Genomic DNA, 19,490 nt, shown 5'->3' with positions numbered 1-19,490 from the left:
CCACTTTTTTCCCGTTCTGACTACCTACTTGCTATGCGTCCCCGACCTCTTACTCTTTGTGCTGAGTAGAAGGTATATAAGTTATTTTGACACTTGGGACTATCACGTACGACCATAGGATCTGGAAAACTCGGGATCCCGTCCGCTCTCCCCTTCGATAAACCAGATACCGCTGGATTAGTAGTTGGGTCGGTGACGACCAGCGAATCCCCAGTGTTGTACGTTTTTATTTTTTTTCCTTTTCCTTTTTACTTCCTTTTCATATTTTATTCCTGGCCTGTATTTTTATTTATGCATTCTAGGTCGGTCGCCAATTACGTTCTAGGACTGTGGGTAGTCGTGTTAAGAACTACGAGAGTGGGTGTGTAGTGTTAGTTTGATGAGAGAAACTAGACATGTAACCAAATGGACTATGGTAACATTGGTAACATATATCTAGGCCTTTAGAGTGATTCCTATCCGATTAATTTTATAAAATGCTTACTTCAATTTTATTTCTATGTTCTATGGATGTGTGGCCTTTTTGGGTATGTTTAGCCTGTGAGATTTATCACACTATTATATTTACGAATCGCCCAATGGTCTATGATATTCCCCTATTTTATTTAGGGTCTCTAGACGATAAGAACACCTAAAATTCATATATCGTTTATAATAAGATAGGTATGTAATCCATTCGATAGAAGTTAAAGGAGCTAAGAGAGTCCCTGATGCTGTGAAGTACATAAATCCAAAAATAGGGGTAAAAGAAAGGGGTACCTATCAATTTTCAGACACTCACGATATCTTCTATCTTGCATATGGGATTAAGAAGGCCCTCATCGAGGATATTATGAGTGGAAGAGTCATAAGTCAACAAGTACCTGAGTCACCATAGCTACGAGATCCACACCATCAACATCCCTCAACACTGTTCATACGCAAACAACACCCAGCAACAACGACAGAACACCCCCCCCCTCACCGCCCCAGCAGAAACTATATAAACAACCCGCCCTCCCTCCAATTTATTTTTCTCCCTTCTCTTCCCCATGCCTCCCCAGCCCGCAGCCTTTTCTTATTTCTTTTGTATTGTCGCCTTTTTGGTCTATGCTGCATAGTACCCGCACACACGGGGAATCGACAAGTTGTGCTGCGCTGGTCAATTTTTGGAAATAGCTCCTTTTTTTTGAATCCGCTGCACGTCTGTCGTGCAGGAATTTTTGGAAACGCAATCACCCCTTGGGCGAGCCACAGACACATCCTTTTTTTTCGTTGATTCCGTGGCCTGGTGCCGTGGGTTGAGGAAGAGCTTTGTCTATCCGTCTGTCTGTCTGTCTGGTATGAGGGAATGTGATGGGACGTACTATGGTGTGGTGGTGTTTGAGTGATGAATAGGCAGAGGCTTGCTACTTATATGTACCTAGGTATTATCTATGGATTTGTGGGTGGAGTACGATACTTGGCTAGGTATGTTGTGAAAAGAATATGCCACGCTGTGTAGTTTTACCTAAATTAGAGGCTCTCAGCAACTGGACTCAGAACAAGGTAAATGTCGCAGAGACTATGATCGTGGAATAATGATATTGTTACAATGTCAACCAGACAAATATCCCGACCCCAGCAGTTAAGTTAGGCTACTGTCACTTCACAAGTACCAAGGACATAATATGTTCGAGCCTGTCGAATTATGGAATTTAACTGTATATTCTCAGACATCCCAAGGAAATCTCTTATGGCTATGACCCATCCATGCAGGTCTTTATTCAGCCTATCCCTCCATATAAACAAACATGCAACCCAATACTTTTCCCTAACCGTGCTCTATTTGGTATCTACCATGCTGCATTCGTAAAACAAAACTTTCATTAGTATATAAGAGAAAATATCCAGGGACCACTTTCTATCAAAAGCATCCGTAATCTAATATGTTCATGCCGATGCGAGGAAGTGAGGCGCGTTAAGAAATAGACCCATGAGTACGCCGCCAAGGGTACCGGCGACGGGAATTGTGGCGATCCACGATAAGACCAAAAGACCGACACGCTGGAAGTTGACAGCCTTTATGGTGCCGTTGCAGAGACCGACGCCGACGGTAGCGCCTGTGATGCACATCGATGTAGACACGGGAAGAGAGTACTGAGAGAATACAAGCACCGTGATTGCGGCACCCATCTCCATAGAGCAACCTCGGCTAGGGGAGTGATAGGTGATCTTGTTGCCCATGACCTTCATGATGTTGTAGCCATACGTGATTAGGCCGATGGAGATCATCGCAGATAGGACAGCGAGTTGCCAAATAGGAACCTGAGCAGTAGACTCTGAAGCTTTACCGGTCTTCCACGCGGAGTAGATGACGGCCCAGGGGCCAACAGAGTTTCCAATATCGTTAGCACCGTGAGCGAACGAGGCAGTACAGGCCGTCAGGACCTGAATGAAAGAATATGTGTGTTCGACCTCGTTAGGGTACTTCTCCGCATGGGCGTAGACGCGCTGCATGCGCTTACCCTCGGGAGTGCCGGAGATACCAGACTGCGCGGCGTGGATATCGTAGTGCATGCCATAGAGCAGGCCGCTGGTGACGACTGCGGGAATACGCTTTATGAGGATCTTCATGTTGTGGAGCTCGTAAATTTCACCAGCACCCATAGGGTTGTCGCGGAGCGTGCGCATAGCCCAGCCCATAGGCCCACGGCTGTTGAGGAGCTTCTCGTGTAGCTTGCCCTCACCCTGCGTAACGATTTCCTTGTACGTGGTTTGCTTGGCCTCGATTGTGACGAGCCTTTTCTCGTTCTCCTCGTTAGAGCTCGAAGTAGCCGGGTGATCAGAGATGGATTCGGAACGTGTGGAAGCGCGTTCCTCTTCCTCGTCTTGGACGACGGCGTAGTTGGGAATGTTGGCAGCCTCGGAACTCTCGGGAACCGGGCGCTTGAAGAGGAGGGGGCCTTGGATAAACATCCACCATTTGACCGAGTGATCCCGCCTGATAACCTTTGCGTGTACGAAGGGGACGAAGAATAAAGCTGAGAGGAGGGCGACACCACCGCCACAACCCATAGTGACAGCAGCTACGTACCAACCGGGCTTCTTGTTTAAGCCGAGACTAGGAGAGCCCTTGTACACGATAGACAGAGTACATACGGTAGCGGCAACGAGAAAGAAGAAAGGCGAGGAATAGACAGCCCAGGGAATCGGGTTCTTGCGAACGTGAACGACGAGCTTGATGAGCATGAAGAAGGCGGCACCGAAGCCTCCGGCGATGGCGGGAGCCATTCCAAGACCGGCAAAGATGGCACCAAGACCCTTACCGTTGTTCCAGCCCCATTGGACCTGCGAGGCGCCGACGGTTGCGACACCAACACCGGCGACGGCGGAGATAAGAGAGTAGGTGGACGACACGTGAGCCGAGTGTCGCGTGCACCACATAACCCAAGTCGAAGCGGCAGCCAAGGCACAAGTGAAAGCGAGCATCTGAACACCGGCGTTTCCACCGAAAGCTGTGTAGGGGATGATACCATTCTTGATGGTATCGGCCGTGCGGGCACCGACCGTGATAGCTCCGAGCATTTCGAACACGGTGCCAAATATCATAGCTTGTCTGTACGAGATGGATCTCGACGAGACACTGGTAGCCCAGGCGTTTGCAACATCATCTGAAGAAATTGTTAATATCTGATGAACATATCTGGTGAACTTGCTCGGATACACGCGTGAAGACAGTAGAGACAAGTATAATTGGTCGGATTAGAGATTACTTACTGGCACCATTGTTGAAGGCATCGAGCATGGCAAACAGGGTGCCGATGACAAAGATGTAGGTGTACTGGTCGAGAGCCATTTTGACACGCGCGGACAGAGGCCGTCAATGTCGGTATCGAAGTCGAAGATCGAAGGTCGATTTCTCGTTGATAACAAGTCGCTGGTTATCAAGAGAAAGGTAGAAAGGGGGACAAAGAGCGATAGGGAGAATATATAGGTCCTACCCGAGCCTATCTCCGCAACATATCAAGGTCGTCCAAAGCTACCTCATATGGCCTTACCGAGGGGCATCGAATCCTGACAAACACAGGGTTGACCTTGCATTTCACAAAAGCATGCTTTTTTAATTCGGCCAGGAAAGCCACTTTCACGAGTGCGGCCAGTCGGCCGTTTTCCCATCCACGTCTAGGCCTGCCCGGCTGGGCAAGGCTTGTATGTCTTGCCAGTGTCGAGGCAGAATTGGCTTACTTGGCGCATCTTGGCGACACGAGAAAGGATTTCAATATCCGCGATAATGCACAAAACTGTAAGGGTTGATAGGCCGACGACTCTGGTTCGCGGCGAGTTCGCGGCTGAGGCTCTTGGCGGGGCACAAGACTCCAGCGGACCCCAGGGCTCGCGTGGGCCAATGGAAGGTCTCAAAGGACCCCACGTGTGAAGATCTGCCGTTGTGAACGGCTCCCATGGAGTACGGGGGGACCCCGTCTGCCCAGACGCCCGGAAAGCCACTGACAAGGGGTCCTCGAGCTAGTGACGAGTCGGGCCAACCGCTGGTATCAAGAATATCAAACGACAACAATTGCCTTCCTGCAATGGAATAATTCTAGAACAGAAATAAAAAGTTCAGCACTCGTCACGCGTCCAATGATATGCGTTCTGAGAAAATACCTAGGTTAGGACCTCGGTACATATTTTAAGGTTGATCGATCATATTGATGTTCTACAAGTGATACGTCAGTGAAACTATATTCTACCCACGTTTTCGTGCTCTTGTCGACAATATTAGACTCACCTCGCACATGAATTTTAGAAAATCCATCTCCTCTCGGTTGTTTAGCCCGAGAACTAGAACGGGTATTAGCGTTGAACTATTATATGGAGAGGCCGCATTCGGCACCATAATAAGCTTTAGCTTAGTACTTAGGTAGTATCTCATACGATATACTTAACTGGTGGTGTTGTAGCTCGTCAAGGCATTAGAGAATCGACAACGTGCACCACGGTCTGACTCGATAACTCGAAAGAGACTTCGGTCGCGAGAGTGTGGGACGGTTATTATTGCGCGATCGAGCCACAGGACTTCATCCGAACCACTAGAAATATCTCTCCGTCAATATTCGAGGGCTTGTCCCGAATCCAGGCGGATTACTCGGTCTGCTCGCTTTAGTAAAATCATACTAAAGTAACGTTATACTATTAACTAGTTGATTGTCTAGGTATGCTATTAATAATTTTTAATAATGGTTTGGACATACCTATGAAATAGTAGTGTGGCGGTTTACTATGTTAGTGCAAGATGAGATGGGATTGTGAGAATTCAGTAACGCTAATGAAACTTGCAGCAGTGTAGTTGTAAAGATGTCGCACGGCCACGTGCTCTCCCAAAGTTCAAGAAAGTTCAAGTTGCCAAGAGCCGTGATCGTATAGCTCTACCATTTTAGTAAGGTGCGACCGAGCCGCTTGCAAAGTGGCAGGGTGGATATCGCGACAGCCCTGACCTAAGTCTAAGAAGTCCCGCATTAGTTCCGATCTTAGGAACCAGGAAAGTTTCATTACACATGACCTTTAGATAAAATTGACATAAACCTTTACGACTTTGGTATTTCCTATTTTAATACTTATCGGCACTAAAATAGTAGGTCCTTTTAGGAACACCATGTTTCAACGTCGTATTTGTTTCTGTAAAGTATTGATATGGGTAGGAACGGATGGTCAACTCCGCCTAAGATGAAGCTATTTCTATTTCAAGTTATTATCTGTATCAACCAGTTCTAGTTGAACCATGAGGAAGTATAATACCCTACCGAGGCTAGATAACTGGAAGCTCTTTATCCTAGACGCCTCGGTAGTCTAAGGATCTAATAGTATATAGTTGACAGAGATCTAGGTTAGTTAGTTACTTAGACACTCACTAACTACTTTTATATTATTCATACCAAGACTCATGCCTTTGCCACCACTCTTCTAGACCGAAAAACCGAGAGGCCATTTATCGGCTACCAAACACGGATCAGTATAGGTAGCATGATTATGATAATCTGATGGTCGTTACTCATGCGGAATTAATTTAGGATGGTTATAAAAGCTCGAAACGCAAAGGAAAAATACCAGCTATGAAGATTCTTGCTTTGTTCTTCTCAATCAGAGACCGACAGTGTCATAACTCTTGATATGATTTCTTTTCTAGCCTAATAATTATTTCAATAAGTCAGTAGTAGCTCCAGCTATGAAGGAATCAGAAAGAAGCAATATGGGGGAAATAGGAGTACCTGGAAAAATAAGAATCGTCAAATTAAAATTATTTGAAATAATCTCTAGGTTCAAAGCCGAACTCATGATATAGTTTTTAATTAACCCGAGGCTTTCATTGCTGATTCTCATTCCTAGGAGGGGTCAAAGGGCATGACATTCATAATCCATAGACCAGGCAATCATCGTCATGAGAAACTGTCATCTTTGAGTTGTCAAAACATTGAGCGTGATCCTCAAAAAATAGCGCCGATGAGTGGCTGGCCTGTCGCCAAACGGCATATATGCAAGGAGGAAGGTAATCAGGTCTACATTATTGGCTGGGAAAGCGTAGCACTCTAAGTGGGCGCTTGATTGCCGCCCAATATAAACCAATTATTCCATGCCAACAAGCAGGTGAGGCTCTGTAGAACAGACCATGAAAATAAGATGCAAAATGACCTGTCAGTGAAGTTTTATTAAGTACCTCAAGTTTCGTGCCCCTCTCGTAAATAATGTTGCAGTAGGTTTGTGGCAGTAAATTTCTCAACTCAATAGTTTGGTATCATGGAGTCGTATCAAATCGGATTATATACTGTTATTATATTAGCAGCATCCAAAGTTATCTTTATTGCGCTTGAGATCATTAATGCACGCAAGCTAAACGCTAGGTTCTTGCGTGCGTCCGGATATATATCCGCGCTCTTGGCCCTTCTCCTCGGATGTGTGTCGTTTGTAGGGTTACGAGCAAAGGGGCCAGACCAACCTGGCCAGTGTAAAAGCGCCGATGCGGACATAGTGGGAGATGGTGTTCGCGCAGCTTCCTGGGCGCAAGTCGGATTGCTATTCTTCATTACTCTTACGGGAGTATTTCATATCTACAAGACGTCGGTAAAAGAGATTGGTCAAGGCCTAATTGCTACACATGTGTCTTTAGCCATTGCTCTTCTCGTCCCACTAAGCCGTCGAGAGCTTTCCCCTATCGATGCAATATTAGGGTCTTTGATCCTCGATGCGCAAGGAAATTCTCTCTCTTTCCAGTTAGTCACGAAGGAAACATTAGCAGCTCGAGGGCAAGTGGTCGTTGCTTTGATAGCCCAGTTGCTTGGCTTGATTGTAGAAGGTATCCTCGTGGGAAACTTCACTGCAAACTTGCGTCTCACTAGCGATTGCGATTGCTTCTCTGCATTTTGGTGGTCATGGTTGAGCAACTGTTCATCGGTATCCCCGAACGATGTCAAACCGTTCTGGATTTATTTCGGATATCGATTCATCAATACTATTTACGGAGGCTACTTCGCCATTACGCGGACTGCAACTTTTGACGAAGCTGAGAAGTGGGATAGAGAAAACCCATGCTACCCATGCGACTCCTGTATCGAATCCAGCGTAGAAATACGACATGCAGACTGCAAATGCCATTTCTGCAAAGAATGTTGCTATTGCAAAGTATGCAACAGGAAGAGGCGCTGTAGTGACCAGAAACGGAATGACTCTAGCAGCGATGAACCACTACAAGGTGTTAGCGACGGCATACCACTACATAATATTAATAATGGTATACCATCACGAAACGTTAGCGATGATAGATCTAATGACAATGACACCAACAATGACGATCTTAATAATGACGAGGCGCTACAGAATAGTAGCAACAGTATATCATCACGAAGGGCAGACGACGATGGACAACTACAAAATGGCAATAACGATGTACCGCCACAACCTGGTAACAATGGCATACTACCGCACAATGGTAGCCGGGATATAAAACAATCTCTCCCCCCATGCAAAATCTGCGAGGACTGCCAAAGATGTCACGAGTGCGGGCATATGGACTTCAATGCCTACCAATCAGTACTTCTGGCCGGCGAACGATTTTCTGAATACGGTGTGACTGTCAGCATAAGCTTCCTAGAAACCAGCGTCCTCGCCTTGCTGAGCATGATATCAGTCGAAGTCACGATGAACATCAATGCGGTACAGAAGACTTCTCCGTTATATTCTGTTGGACAAGTCACGGCTTTGGTTATAGCAGGTGGAACAGCCCTTCGAGTACTGTATGTTTTCCTCTTAATGTTCATTGTTTAAGGGTTGGGGAATATGAAATGCAACATAGCATCGTGGGATAATATACATGGATAACTAAAAAGGTACCCTAGACTGAGAATACTAGACCCAAAAATGAATATCAAGCCCTACCTAACACAACATAGTTGATTTACAAGAAAGAAAAACGGAATATACCTCAGAAAAACAAAGGTCCATTGAGCCACATAGTGTAGCACTGCCTTGCTAGCCATGAGACAACGAGTCAATCTACCCCATTTGGATACGGAGAGTGGAAATTGTAAATATCCTGGACCAGAGCGATTCTACCTATGCCTACCTACCTATATACCAAACCCACATCTTCAACCTCCCTACTCATTCTTCCCCCCCGTCACAGCCTCAACCCCCTTAACAACCAACCACCTAGCCATCATAGTATGAAACCACCTCCCCACCCACCCCTCTAACAGCGTCGCCTTCCCCCCCTCCTTCTCCCTCCACATAACCGTCTCGTTCACAAACCTAATCTCCCCCTCCCCCTCATCCTTCCCACTCCCACCCCCCTTCCCCTTCCCCTCCCTCTCCCTCTCCCTCTCGTTCCTCCTCCCCCTCCCCGTCCGATCAACATCGATATCAAACCCAACCACCAACACCCCCCCCACCACCGGCCCCGTCCACCCCTCCGGCGGCGCCAGATCCAGCACCACCCGGCCCTTGCTGCGGCTGCGGCTCCTCACGACATACACGCCGCACACGCGGTCGCCCGGCCGAAAGCGGCACGCGGCGAGGTAGTCCGCGTCGAAGGAGCGCCGGTACGCCTCCGGATCCGCCACCGCCGCGCCCATGCGCGCCAGCAGCAACGCCTGCGGCGTCCACGAGAAAGCCGCCATCGTAGCGCCGACATACGAGTCCAGGAGGCCGCTCAGATTGCCCTTCTTGGAGATGAACTCGGGGCGCAGGGACGACACGGGCACCGCCGCCGAGGCCACGCGCTCCCGCGCCACCACGTACAGCTCCAGATGGTGGCGCACGTCGGACGGGAGCGCTTCCTTGTTGTCGCTGGTGCCGTCGGCCGAAGAGCCCGAGGACAGGGAGTCCGGCGGGCAGATGAGTGCCGAAGCAGCGGTGTGCCGGACAAGCGAGCGCTGGAGGTAGACCATGTAAGCGACGGGGATGGTGATGGGAGCAAGCGCGATGAGGACTCGGATTGGAGTGCTGGTTGTCCCGCCGAGGCCCCCGAAGGACCCGAAGGGAGATCTGGGGAAACTGGATAATCCCATTCTCGCCATTGTGAAGTCACCTGGCTGTGTTATGTATGTATAACGAATATGTAAGGTAGGTAACTATGAAGACACAGATGTAGACCAAGTATATAGGTACCTAGGTATATAGTCGGGAGAACCAGTTATCAAAATGTCCAAAGAAGGTCTGTCTGATGTTGATATTGCTAGGTTTAGGTAGGAATGAGAAGAAAAAAACCAAGACCCAGTACAAAATGCGGCTGCAATGCGGCTCTGGGGCTGAATCGGTCAAGGTCAATACATACCTATCTTCATGCAGCCAGGAACCCCCGCGCCGAATTTGCTGGCCAAGAATTAAAACACTTACGATAGAAACATCAAGAAACTAAATAACAGGGACTACCTGTGCGCAATATGCTGGTACTAATACCCATCAGGCCTAGTCGAAATATCGAAGTCATTAGTCACAGGTACCGCAAAAGTTAGCTTGAGCACCTATCTCGGCTCCGAGAATTTCGTTTAAATATCCTAATTTATAAACATGGGGGAATAATATTGGGGATAGTTTACTGTATGTAGGTAGGTATGTATGTATAGGGTAGAACGCTCCTCAACGCCATAATGCAATGCGTTCGTTGAAAATCCAAACGCGATCCGAATATCCCAAAAGGTATTTTAGCGCCGTATGCAAAAAGGCAACTATGCCTCGGGACGATCCAACGTGTCTAATGGTACGTATCCATCGTCTTTCCTTGACCTCCTGCCCAACACCGTTCCCGCAAGGTCCTGGACTCTAGTGACGACGCCATCTAAGCCCCAACCGCGGCCGCGCTTCTTAAGCCCACCCTTGTCCGCAAGCAAAGCTTCCTCCATCCATTGCGGTCGCTTCCAGAATTTCAGAAGTAGCGAACTAACTACAACACTGACGCTACTGCAAGCCATGGCGGCACCCGCAGCCATGGGGTGAAGATGCCAACCTATGGGAAGAAACAGACCCATAGCGAAAGGTAGGCCGACGATGTTGTACATACAAGCCCAAGTAAGGTTTAGTTTGATCCGTAAGAAGATAGTACGAGCAAGGTGAAGAGCAGCGGGGATATCCATAAGGTCGTTTGGTCGCATAAGGACAACGTCCGCAGCTTCCATTGCTACATCTGTACCGCTAGACATGGCGATGCCAACATCGGCGGTAGCCAACGCAGGCGAATCGTTGATACCGTCACCAACCATGGCGACACATTCACCCCTGTCTTGAATTTCTCGGATGATATTTTGTTTCTGGTCTGGAGATACGCCAGCATACACGTTGTCGTGCGAGATGCCAACGGACGATGCGACAGCGAGCGCAGTTGATAGTTGGTCACCGGTAACGATAGCCGTCTTGATTCCCATGCTATGTAAAACCGAAATGGCCGCCGCAGCCCCTTCCTTGATCGTGTCCGCTAGGCAGAGATGACCGGCGTATTGACCGTCGATCGCGATAAAGACGTTTGTCGTCCCGGCAGAAGAAGCCTTCGACTTATTTGCCTTCAAATTAATTTCTTCCGAAGCTTCAACTGCGTCTTCTGGTACCTCGACCTTGTTTTCCCGCAAGAAACGAACACTTCCGACAAGCACTTGGTAACGGGTGCGCTCAGCACTAGCGGGTTCGACACGCGCACTGATACCCCGCCCGACGATGGCGTTAAATTCGCCGACGCTGCCGTCAATAGCTGCCTCGGGATCCAAGCCGAGATCGTTCCGCGCCGCTGCTAGGATGGCCTTGCCAACTGGATGCTCGCTTCCCATTTCGGCCAGACCCACAATCGTCCACCAAAGACGTTGTCGCCACTCCTTATCCTGCCAGCCGGATGGCATCTCGATGCTTGCAACACTCATCTTGCCATACGTGAGGGTTCCCGTCTTGTCGAGGACGACTTGAGTAATCTTAGTCGTAGCCTCCAAAGCAGCACCGCCCTTGACCAAAATACCGTTTTCTGCACCCACACCTGTACCAACCATAACCGCGGTAGGAGTAGCTAGACCAAGCGCGCATGGGCAGGCAAATACAATCACGGATATGCAAAGTTTGACGCAGACCATCAGCTTGCCACCGCTTTCGGCTTGTAGGAAAATCTTAGGTGGGTTAGTTAGAACGTGGCTGAGAACCATCCACGTAATAAATGTCAGAAAACCAAGAATTAGGATGGTGGGAACGAAGTAGCCTGCGAGCGTGTCAGCTAACCGCTGGATGGGGGCCCTGGTAGTCTGCGCATCTTGCACGAGCTTGACAATTTGGCTCAGCTGCGTATCCCGGCCTGCTCTGGTAACGCGGAAATCGACTCGGCCATGCCCGTTGACAGTGCCACCTATCACGTTGCTGCCCTTTCGTTTCTGGACTGGGATGGCCTCTCCGGTAACCATACTCTCATCTATGTACGTTTCACCTCGTACGATAGTTCCATCGGCAGGAATCTTATCTCCCGGGCGGATGATCACAATATCGCCAACTGAGATGAGTTCGGTAGGAATAACCTTTGCCTCTTCTGCGTTACCATCGTGGGCTGGGGTCTCCGGCTTTTTCGATTTGGCCATGTCCCAACCCTCTGCCGCCTTCTCAGCAGCAATTGGATCGGCGTATATGGTAGCCATGGATGGAGCTAAGGACATGAGCCGTGAGAGGGCCTTTGAAGTCTGACCCTTTGCGCGGTTCTCTAGGAATCGACCGAGTGTGATAAACGTGATAAGCATAGTACTGGTATCGAAAATAGTGCTTGGTCGGTTGTGCGGCGGAAATAGAAGGGATACGATCATAGTGAAAACGCTGAAGAAAAAGGCAGAAGATGTGCCGAGAACAACAAGTACGTCCATAGTTGGGGACTTGTGCTTGATGGATTTAAAGGCCGAAACGTAAAAACGCTTGCCTATGCCGAATTGAATGGGTATCGTTAAAACCAAGCAGATAACGTCGCCGAGAAAGAGACCGGGAAGTAGTACTAGGCCACCGAAATCCAAGATAGGAATCATCATAGGGAAAATCATGTTAATAAAGAATACTGGGATAGCAAAGGATAGTGAGACCTGGAATGCCCTTCTCCACTCTTGAATCTCTCTTGTCTTCGCTAGAGACTCTAACTGCGCATTGTTATCATCGTTGTCGGCGACCAAAGCATTGAATCCTAGCTTTTCCACTTCTTCTACAAGCGCGCGCAATCCCGTCAGGCTTGGTTGATGGGATACGGTTAGTCTGGACGTGGACATGCTCAGCTTAACCGAGCTAACACCAGGGAGAGCGAGCAGCGTATCCTCGATTGCTTTGGCAGCTGCGGCGTCGGGATCACCGTAGATCTTGAACTGGGCCGTCGAAGGACCTCCCGAGTGATCTGACATATCAGCTAACGTGGATAGAACATTGGCGCCGAAACCCCTGTCTTCGATGATTTCTGCTATCTTTTCCGGTGTCAATTTTACGATATCGTGTGTAATAACGGCGCGCTCTGCCAATAAACTGATGTTGAACCGTAATATACCCTCAACACCAGCAAATCCATTCTCGATGGCAGAGGTGCAAGCACCACATGTCATACCCTCAATCGCAACCGTAGTCGTAGCAAGAGCCGATGCTTCCGAATTGGCCAATCCCGATTTCTTAACCGGTTTTGATTCTTCACTTGAGATTAGAGTCGCGCCGAATCCTCTATCTTCGATGATCTCTATAATTTCATCAGGAGGTAGGAGAGAAGCGTCGTGTTCTATGACGGCTCTTTCCGAAAGCAGTGAAATGCTGAAGTGCTTTACTCCTGTCACATCCGCGAATCCACCTTCGATGGCCGACGTACACGCCCCACATGTCATACCCTCGACAGCGATTGTCGTGACGGTCGTTGGCGGTTCATCTTTGCTGTCCTCGACCTCGAACCTTGGAGTTTGCAATGGAGTCGGCAAATCGGTCGACAGAACCTCCGCTTCGAACCCGCGATCTTCGATTATTTCTTGTACGGTTTCGGCGGGGACTCGTTGTGGATCGTGCATTACTACCGCGCGCTCCATCACCAGACTCACCGACACGCTGCCAACCCCGTCGACGCCTTTGAAGCCCGCTTCAACGGCCGAAGTACAAGCGCCGCAGCTAGAGGAGTGTAAGCTAATAGAACAATTAGACAAAGGGGTTGGGGTTGGGGTTCATACGTCATGCCACCGACTCTCAAAGTGGTGGTTGCCCATCGAGGTGCTGGACTCAGCAAGGAAGATCCAGTTGATCCCCTCGCTGGAACTCTGATATGTTCTGGAGCCATATTTGATGAGTGCGATTGGACTATATTTCGAAAGGAACCGACAAAGGCGAAGACTGTGTCGCTGGTCCGTCTATTATACACTTCGCAAAGTTCCTATACAATGGCCGGCATGATATTACTGCTGCTTGGTGATGCTCGTTGCATAAAGAACCTGTGAGAAAACAAGGTTGGTCGACAAGGCCTCGGCGCCAGGCGGAGGGAAGCAAGTTAAATTAAATTGGGGATACGTAAGTGTAAGTGTGTATTGCAGGTCACAACTGGGCAAATGGCGAAAGAAGAGGAAACGAAGCCGGAATGTCGAACGATGCGATCCTTTTTTGGGGGTTTAAGAGCGTTTGTAAGCTACCGGGGGGGTTAGGGAAACGCAACTTCGTACGTAACGGTACCTAGATGCACTGGGAAAATATGAAGCGCCCTAGAACTAATCGGGTGTTTCATTGCATAGCAAATTGGTGGAGCTAACCGTATTGGGAGATTATTGGTGTTTGACCAGGCGCATATCCAGTACAGTGCGGTGTAAATGACTTGGACGGCGATTCAATACAATTACGAAGTGTGCCACATCGAACTCGTAACCTTCCCGATAACCTTCCCAACTCGGCAATTCCAGCGATCCTCAATAGGAATCTTGGCTACAATATTTTAGATCTGGACACGTTCTCGACCGATTATTGAATGCTTACGTATGTCCATTCTATATACTGAACAATACAAATGTAACTAGACATATTAGAAATCAATAACTAAGTTAAAGTACAAGAGAAAGATAATTCACAGTATAGAAATAAATACCTTTTAAGGCAAATGCCGGTTCCCGGTATGTTCGGACCGGGCGGAATAGCGCCTCTTTTAGGCGTATGACCACTAAATTAGGTACTTCTGAATATTATCCGGCGGTCGTAGGTACGTAGGAGATAGTTTTTAATTAGAAGACCACCATTAGCTCCGCGCAAGAACGGAGGATTTGACACTCCTATTTCCAACGGATTTCTGAATTAATTATAGTCTACTCACGTGCTGACCCATTTCACGCAATATACTAAACACTCAGTATTTGTCATTTTTTTCTGGGCATAAATCTGTCTGTTAATGTAGAGATTTGATTTTGTTATTGAGTCCCCTTTCGAAGGTACATACATACCTATGTATGTAACTGCGAAATATGTACTTAAGTACTGCCTAGTGCGGAGTGATAAGATAAGACAGGCAGCTAAGGGAAATGCCCCGCTATGACAGGGACCTTAGTGCTTGGAAGCTCAAACAGTCATGATACAAGGCCATGATACAAGGCGCTTCCTTAACAACATCAAAACTGCCCTAAATATCAAACAATAGGAAATCCTGTCTTACAATTCTGCTGTTTTTTATTTGACCCAGTACCTTTCTCCTTACCTAGGTTCATAAGATCCAGCCGTTTCGGTTGACTCCCATCATACCCTGTAATTAATTGTAACCATTGAAACAGACAAAAGCAAGGATCTCCACAGTCTGATCTCCAGGTTGTGAATCTATCGTCGTTCCATCCTATAGGGCAAGGCTAGCCGATCCAAAAAGCTTAGCTCTCTAGCCGTGGCCCCTTATCCATCGACCTTGCGAGAATCTGACGTCGTTGCTATCGCCAGCATAACGGCGAGGTTACCTTCATCATGGAGCAGACCAAGGCTTTGAATGCTCTAGAGGTAAGCATTGAAATATCTACCACATAATCTCCTGATATAACCTATCCATGTATACAGTAGCTAACTGGAGTAACAGCCATATCTAGCTCTCACGAAGTCCGCAGCCGCACCCCGAGCAGCAGCTGACCTAGTCACCCAAGCCACATCCAACCCAAACACCTACGTATTCGCCGAGCTTCTCCAAGCGCCTCACATCCAGTCCCTTAGCCAGTCCCCCGAGTACGCATCGTACCTCTCACTCCTCGAGATATTCTCCTTCGGCACATTCTCCAGCTACACACAGCTCGCCGGAAAACTCCCCCAACTCAACGACGCCCAAACCCTCAAACTACGGCAACTCTCCCTCCTAACACTCGCCCGCGACCCCCACAACCTAAGCTACGCGACCCTACAACAAAGCCTCGGGCTTTCCGACTCCCGCGCCGTCGAAGACCTAGTGATCTCCGCGATCTACGCGGGTCTCATCGAAGCACAGCTCGACCCGCGCCACCAGACCGTGCACGTCTCCAGCGTCTCGCCCCTACGGGATCTAGCCCCCAACTCGCTCCCGTCTATGCTCACAGCCCTAGTCACGTGGTCCGATAGATGCACGTCCACGCTCGCCGACCTAGAGGCCCAGGTCGCTCAGATCAAGGACGAGGCCAAGAAGCGCCACGACGAGAAGACCGCCTGGGAGACGCGCGAGACGAAGCTCATCGAGGAGCAGCGTAAAGCGGACTTGGTGTCTCCCCCGCAAGGAGGCGCACACGGTCGCGGACAAGGCCGGTACTTAGATTCTGCGGTGGCGCGACTACGTGGCGGCCAGCGTAACAGCAAGCGTGGAAGTAGTAGCCTGGATGTGGCTCAAGATTCGGATGAGGCCATGGATCTAGACGAGGAGGAGCCCGATGAAGGGGAAATCGTCGGTGCGGGAGCGGGAGCGTCAAGCGCTGGGAAGAAGCAGCGGGCGAGTCGTCGAAGACTTTAGGAGGTTTACAAGAGGGTTAACGATTAACTCTTATATTACGTATTGTTATGAGTTGATGAGTAGTGGTTTACGCATTTTGATGAACGCTAGGTTCTAGCTATGGCTAGGGGAATATCCCCGATAGGCTAGACTTGCAAAAGAGAAGTCTTACGATGTCACAGGCAAAGGAAACCTACAAAGAACATATAGATTATGATAGTGACAGTAACAGACGAACTACCTATGCCTAGGTAAATAAGAGACTAAAATAAAGCAAGCTTACGAACTACGTTTATGACACAGAATGAAACTAGGCACTGGGCATATGGAAATCATATGTAGAATCAATTGCAACCTGCCCAACCATAAGGTTGACGACAGTCTTTGACTGCTTAGCTACTTTGAGTATTGTACATAACCGCTCAGCAAATCGATTAGCGAGGCAAAATGCCCTTGACAAGAGCGTCGAGACTTGTCCGTAGCCTCTGATTAAATAAATCCATTACTGGACAAAAGACGAATAGAAGATATTTCCCCAGCAGCATGCTCAAACGAGCAGTGCCGCCGAACCAAATAAAGGGACTCGAGATATGACGAATCCATACGCCACGCCCCGTGCCCTTCCCCCTTTTTCCTCCCTCATACATTTATGATGGGCACGTCTCTTCCGAAAATGATAAAAACAAAAAAGAAACCTGGAACGAAAGCTTGCTTGCTTGTGCTTGGTGGTATCACACTCCCCTCCCACCCTAACCGTGGCAGAGTATTATTCAAGACTTAGAAGTACCTAAGTCTTCGTAAACCCGAGGCTCGAAACTCCTGGAAACAAAATGGGGTCATGACGTCGTAAAATGCGGTGCACCAAAGGCAAAAAGAGAAACCGAATGCTTTTGCTGAAACAGGCGATGGCATTATGCTGGTTTATAACCTGTGACCGGGCACGAAGATGAATAGCACGCACAGTGCTGCATCAACTAGCGCCGTCACGGCTAGAACCACGAAGGAACGCTGGATCAGTAGCTTGCGAACATACGGCTCTCTAATGCGGGTGAACTGCAACGGCGTCAACTCGCTAAAGCCTGCAAGTGCCATGATAGGATCCAGGGAGTACTGATAGGATGCGAGGAAGTAGACGCCAATGGTGAATGGTAGGATTTCCTATGGTTAAAGTTAGATAAATATTTAAGTTAAGTTCTAAACAGTACGGAATACATACCCAGCATCGATCCAGACGGGAACGGTCGAGAAAAATTAGGTTGAACCCTGTCCAGAAAGCTCCGAACAGAGCAACAAGACCAATAATCAATCTCGCGATAAGAGTAGGAGGGACTAGATTGCCAAAGGCACGAGCACGTAGGAAGCCCGGGAACGCATCTCGCTCCATCGCCTGGAACACATAATCCTTGGCGACGTCGAAAATTTCGGGATCGTCACGGTTTTCTTCCTCGATAGCTTGGGTAATCTCTGCCGCAATGGAACCGTCCAAGGTAATCTCGCGCTCGGCACCAGGGAGCAGGAACGTGTAGAGGATCTTTTCCGCGGACGCTCGAATATCCCGTCGGGCCACGCTGTGCTCAGGTGAATTCGAATCGGTGATCTGATGCGGCGTGCTAGAGCTGAGCTGGGTGCTGGCTCGGGCTCTTCGCTCTTGGCTGCTAGCCGGAGAGTCGTGGATGCCACCAGGCATAGGTTGCTCACGCAGGTAAGTGGAGATATGTGCATCCCGCTCCCTTCCCTGTTCGTCACCAAATCTCGCAGGTCCCGAAAAATCGCCCATTGCTTCCAAAACTCTAGAAGATCGCTTAGACTCTTCCGTCTCCAGGTCAGGTGTGCCCACAAGAACGGACCGCCTAAGCTCCCGAACGTAGTGACGGCAAAGCGACATATGCTGCGCTACATCTAGCCTAAATTTTCTATTAGCAAAATAAACCTTGCTGATTCCAAATTGCACCATACCAGAAATCCAAGTAATCGACGGAACGTTGCTGATCTCGCATGTAGATATAGAAGGAGAACAGATCGACGGGCGGATGTGTGCGACGACATAGTACCTCGAAGAGCGTAGGCAACCGATTTCGTACCGTAGCGTCGGGAGATAGTGACGGCTGATGCGCCTCCTCCAGAGTACCACTGTACGCCATCTTGAAGAATTCTTGCTCGGCAATTGCAAGAATTCGGGATGATTGGCGGGAAGGTCAACGCCAAAATGCGTTTGTATAACGGTTATGAGCCGAGCTCTCCCTTGAAGGGGAGGCTGCAATCGTGTCTATTGTCGTCGCGTAAAGTGCGATCGGAATGATGAGAAGCGTAGGATTGATTGAGGCAATTGTCGGCGTATGAATTCATCAGTTACTTGGAGTTACTTGGAGTTACTTGGTCCGAATGAATTATGTCGCTTCGGGTTGTTGTATACAATCGAAAAGAGTGAAATTGCGCTCGGCGCAGGGTGATGACGACTGTATAGAATTTGTCGAAAGGAGAGAGAGCGACGTGGACCGGACGTGGACCGAACGTGGATGATGGCGTTGGGCGAGAAAGGAAACTGGGCAATCCACTAGGTTAGGTTAGAAAGGCTAGGAAAGGCAGTGTAGGATGATTGTCGGCCGTAGTTGCTGGTTGATTTGGCGCCTGGACCACTGTGATTGCTTGAAATGGGAAGTAGCTCGTAACTGTCAAATTAAAGGGCCAGGGGTTGAGAGAACTCGTGGCACAGTAGGTAACAAGTCAGCCACACTAATTCTTACACAAATGACATTAAACAGGTTCACAAAGGATCATGAATTTTGTGTAGAGGAATAAAACTGAAAGGAATGGATGCATTTACGTAGCAATTGAAGTCTGCATGTTAGGTACATATGTCAGCGTAGCAGCCTTGCAACTTCTAGCTATGATTTGTTGCTATCACGACGGGAACTTGTCACCCCTTAGGTATTACTACCTGTTTTGGCCTAGATTCTTGAGATCAACATTGAATGGATAGGTGCAGGCAGGTAGATTTAGGAACGTAGGTACCTACATAGGTGCGAAGTACATGTACCTCAGGTACCTCTCTCTGTTCAGGTCACCCGGATTTCACAAGCCACACCCCACCAGCCTGCAAATACAGCACTAG

The 19,490-nt window shown here is 48.6% G+C and overlaps 6 protein-coding genes across 6 annotated transcripts; 2 read left to right on the top strand and 4 right to left on the bottom strand.

Annotated features, from left to right (window-relative positions):
- Positions 1 to 1,760: 1,760 nt before the first annotated feature.
- F4813DRAFT_181032 (putative sodium/phosphate symporter) lies at positions 1,761 to 4,230 on the bottom strand. Its single transcript, XM_049239322.1, has 2 exons — positions 3,739 to 4,230; positions 1,761 to 3,632 (listed from the first exon to the last, which is right to left on the bottom strand). The coding sequence occupies exons 1-2, from the start codon at positions 3,815 to 3,817 to the stop codon at positions 1,912 to 1,914; spliced, it is 1,800 nt and encodes a 599-aa protein (XP_049097371.1). The 5' UTR covers positions 3,818 to 4,230; the 3' UTR covers positions 1,761 to 1,911.
- Positions 4,231 to 6,640: 2,410 nt separating this feature from the next.
- On the top strand, positions 6,641 to 8,846 carry F4813DRAFT_367778 (uncharacterized protein). The gene has a single exon (XM_049244218.1). It carries the CDS (start codon positions 6,754 to 6,756, stop codon positions 8,275 to 8,277), a length of 1,524 nt encoding a protein of 507 aa, XP_049097370.1. The 5' UTR covers positions 6,641 to 6,753; the 3' UTR covers positions 8,278 to 8,846.
- On the bottom strand, positions 8,383 to 9,892 carry F4813DRAFT_398502 (uncharacterized protein). Its single transcript, XM_049248055.1, has one exon. The coding sequence runs from the start codon at positions 9,525 to 9,527 to the stop codon at positions 8,610 to 8,612; it is 918 nt and encodes a 305-aa protein (XP_049097369.1). The 5' UTR covers positions 9,528 to 9,892; the 3' UTR covers positions 8,383 to 8,609.
- Positions 9,853 to 14,474, bottom strand: F4813DRAFT_180981 (putative copper-transporting P-type ATPase). The gene is made up of 2 exons (XM_049239321.1): positions 13,647 to 14,474; positions 9,853 to 13,587 (listed from the first exon to the last, which is right to left on the bottom strand). The coding sequence occupies exons 1-2, from the start codon at positions 13,751 to 13,753 to the stop codon at positions 10,179 to 10,181; spliced, it is 3,516 nt and encodes a 1,171-aa protein (XP_049097368.1). The 5' UTR covers positions 13,754 to 14,474; the 3' UTR covers positions 9,853 to 10,178.
- Positions 14,475 to 14,927: 453 nt separating this feature from the next.
- On the top strand, positions 14,928 to 16,786 carry F4813DRAFT_367759 (uncharacterized protein). Its single transcript, XM_049244217.1, has 2 exons — positions 14,928 to 15,432; positions 15,509 to 16,786. Exons 1-2 carry the CDS (start codon positions 15,400 to 15,402, stop codon positions 16,397 to 16,399), a joined length of 924 nt encoding a protein of 307 aa, XP_049097367.1. The 5' UTR covers positions 14,928 to 15,399; the 3' UTR covers positions 16,400 to 16,786.
- F4813DRAFT_367758 (regulator of G protein signaling superfamily) lies at positions 16,705 to 19,204 on the bottom strand. The gene is made up of 3 exons (XM_049244216.1): positions 18,335 to 19,204; positions 17,595 to 18,282; positions 16,705 to 17,536 (listed from the first exon to the last, which is right to left on the bottom strand). Exons 1-3 carry the CDS (start codon positions 18,517 to 18,519, stop codon positions 17,300 to 17,302), a joined length of 1,110 nt encoding a protein of 369 aa, XP_049097366.1. The 5' UTR covers positions 18,520 to 19,204; the 3' UTR covers positions 16,705 to 17,299.
- Positions 19,205 to 19,490: the final 286 nt, after the last annotated feature.

Source organism: Daldinia decipiens, assembly GCF_022478715.1.
Source record: "Daldinia decipiens strain CBS 113046 unplaced genomic scaffold F4813scaffold_30, whole genome shotgun sequence".
Classification (NCBI taxonomy): domain Eukaryota; kingdom Fungi; phylum Ascomycota; class Sordariomycetes; order Xylariales; family Hypoxylaceae; genus Daldinia; species Daldinia decipiens.
The sequence above is the reverse complement of the archived record's forward strand: the minus strand, read 5'-3'. Positions and strand labels throughout refer to the sequence as shown.

What these genes read in the sequence shown, in the direction of transcription:
- F4813DRAFT_180981 (XM_049239321.1), bottom strand. Translation starts at nt 13,753, where the DNA reads ATGGCTCCAGAACATATCAGAGTTCCAGCGAGGGGATCAACTGGATCT. An exon ending in TTGAGAGTCGGTGGCATGAC is followed by an intron (nt 13,588 to 13,646) that starts GTATGAACCCCA and finishes ACACTCCTCTAG; the next exon opens with CTGCGGCGCTTGTACTTCGG.
- F4813DRAFT_367758 (XM_049244216.1), bottom strand. Translation starts at nt 18,519, where the DNA reads ATGGCGTACAGTGGTACTCTGGAGGAGGCGCATCAGCCGTCACTATCT. An exon ending in GTCGATTACTTGGATTTCTG is followed by an intron (nt 18,283 to 18,334) that starts GTATGGTGCAAT and finishes TAGAAAATTTAG; the next exon opens with GCTAGATGTAGCGCAGCATA. An exon ending in CCCGTCTGGATCGATGCTGG is followed by an intron (nt 17,537 to 17,594) that starts GTATGTATTCCG and finishes CTTTAACCATAG; the next exon opens with GAAATCCTACCATTCACCAT.
- F4813DRAFT_367759 (XM_049244217.1), top strand. Translation starts at nt 15,400, where the DNA reads ATGGAGCAGACCAAGGCTTTGAATGCTCTAGAG. An exon ending in AGGCTTTGAATGCTCTAGAG is followed by an intron (nt 15,433 to 15,508) that starts GTAAGCATTGAA and finishes CTGGAGTAACAG; the next exon opens with CCATATCTAGCTCTCACGAA.
- F4813DRAFT_367778 (XM_049244218.1), top strand. Translation starts at nt 6,754, where the DNA reads ATGGAGTCGTATCAAATCGGATTATATACTGTTATTATATTAGCAGCA.
- F4813DRAFT_398502 (XM_049248055.1), bottom strand. Translation starts at nt 9,527, where the DNA reads ATGGCGAGAATGGGATTATCCAGTTTCCCCAGATCTCCCTTCGGGTCC.
- F4813DRAFT_181032 (XM_049239322.1), bottom strand. Translation starts at nt 3,817, where the DNA reads ATGGCTCTCGACCAGTACACCTACATCTTTGTCATCGGCACCCTGTTT. An exon ending in TGCCTTCAACAATGGTGCCA is followed by an intron (nt 3,633 to 3,738) that starts GTAAGTAATCTC and finishes CAATTTCTTCAG; the next exon opens with ATGATGTTGCAAACGCCTGG.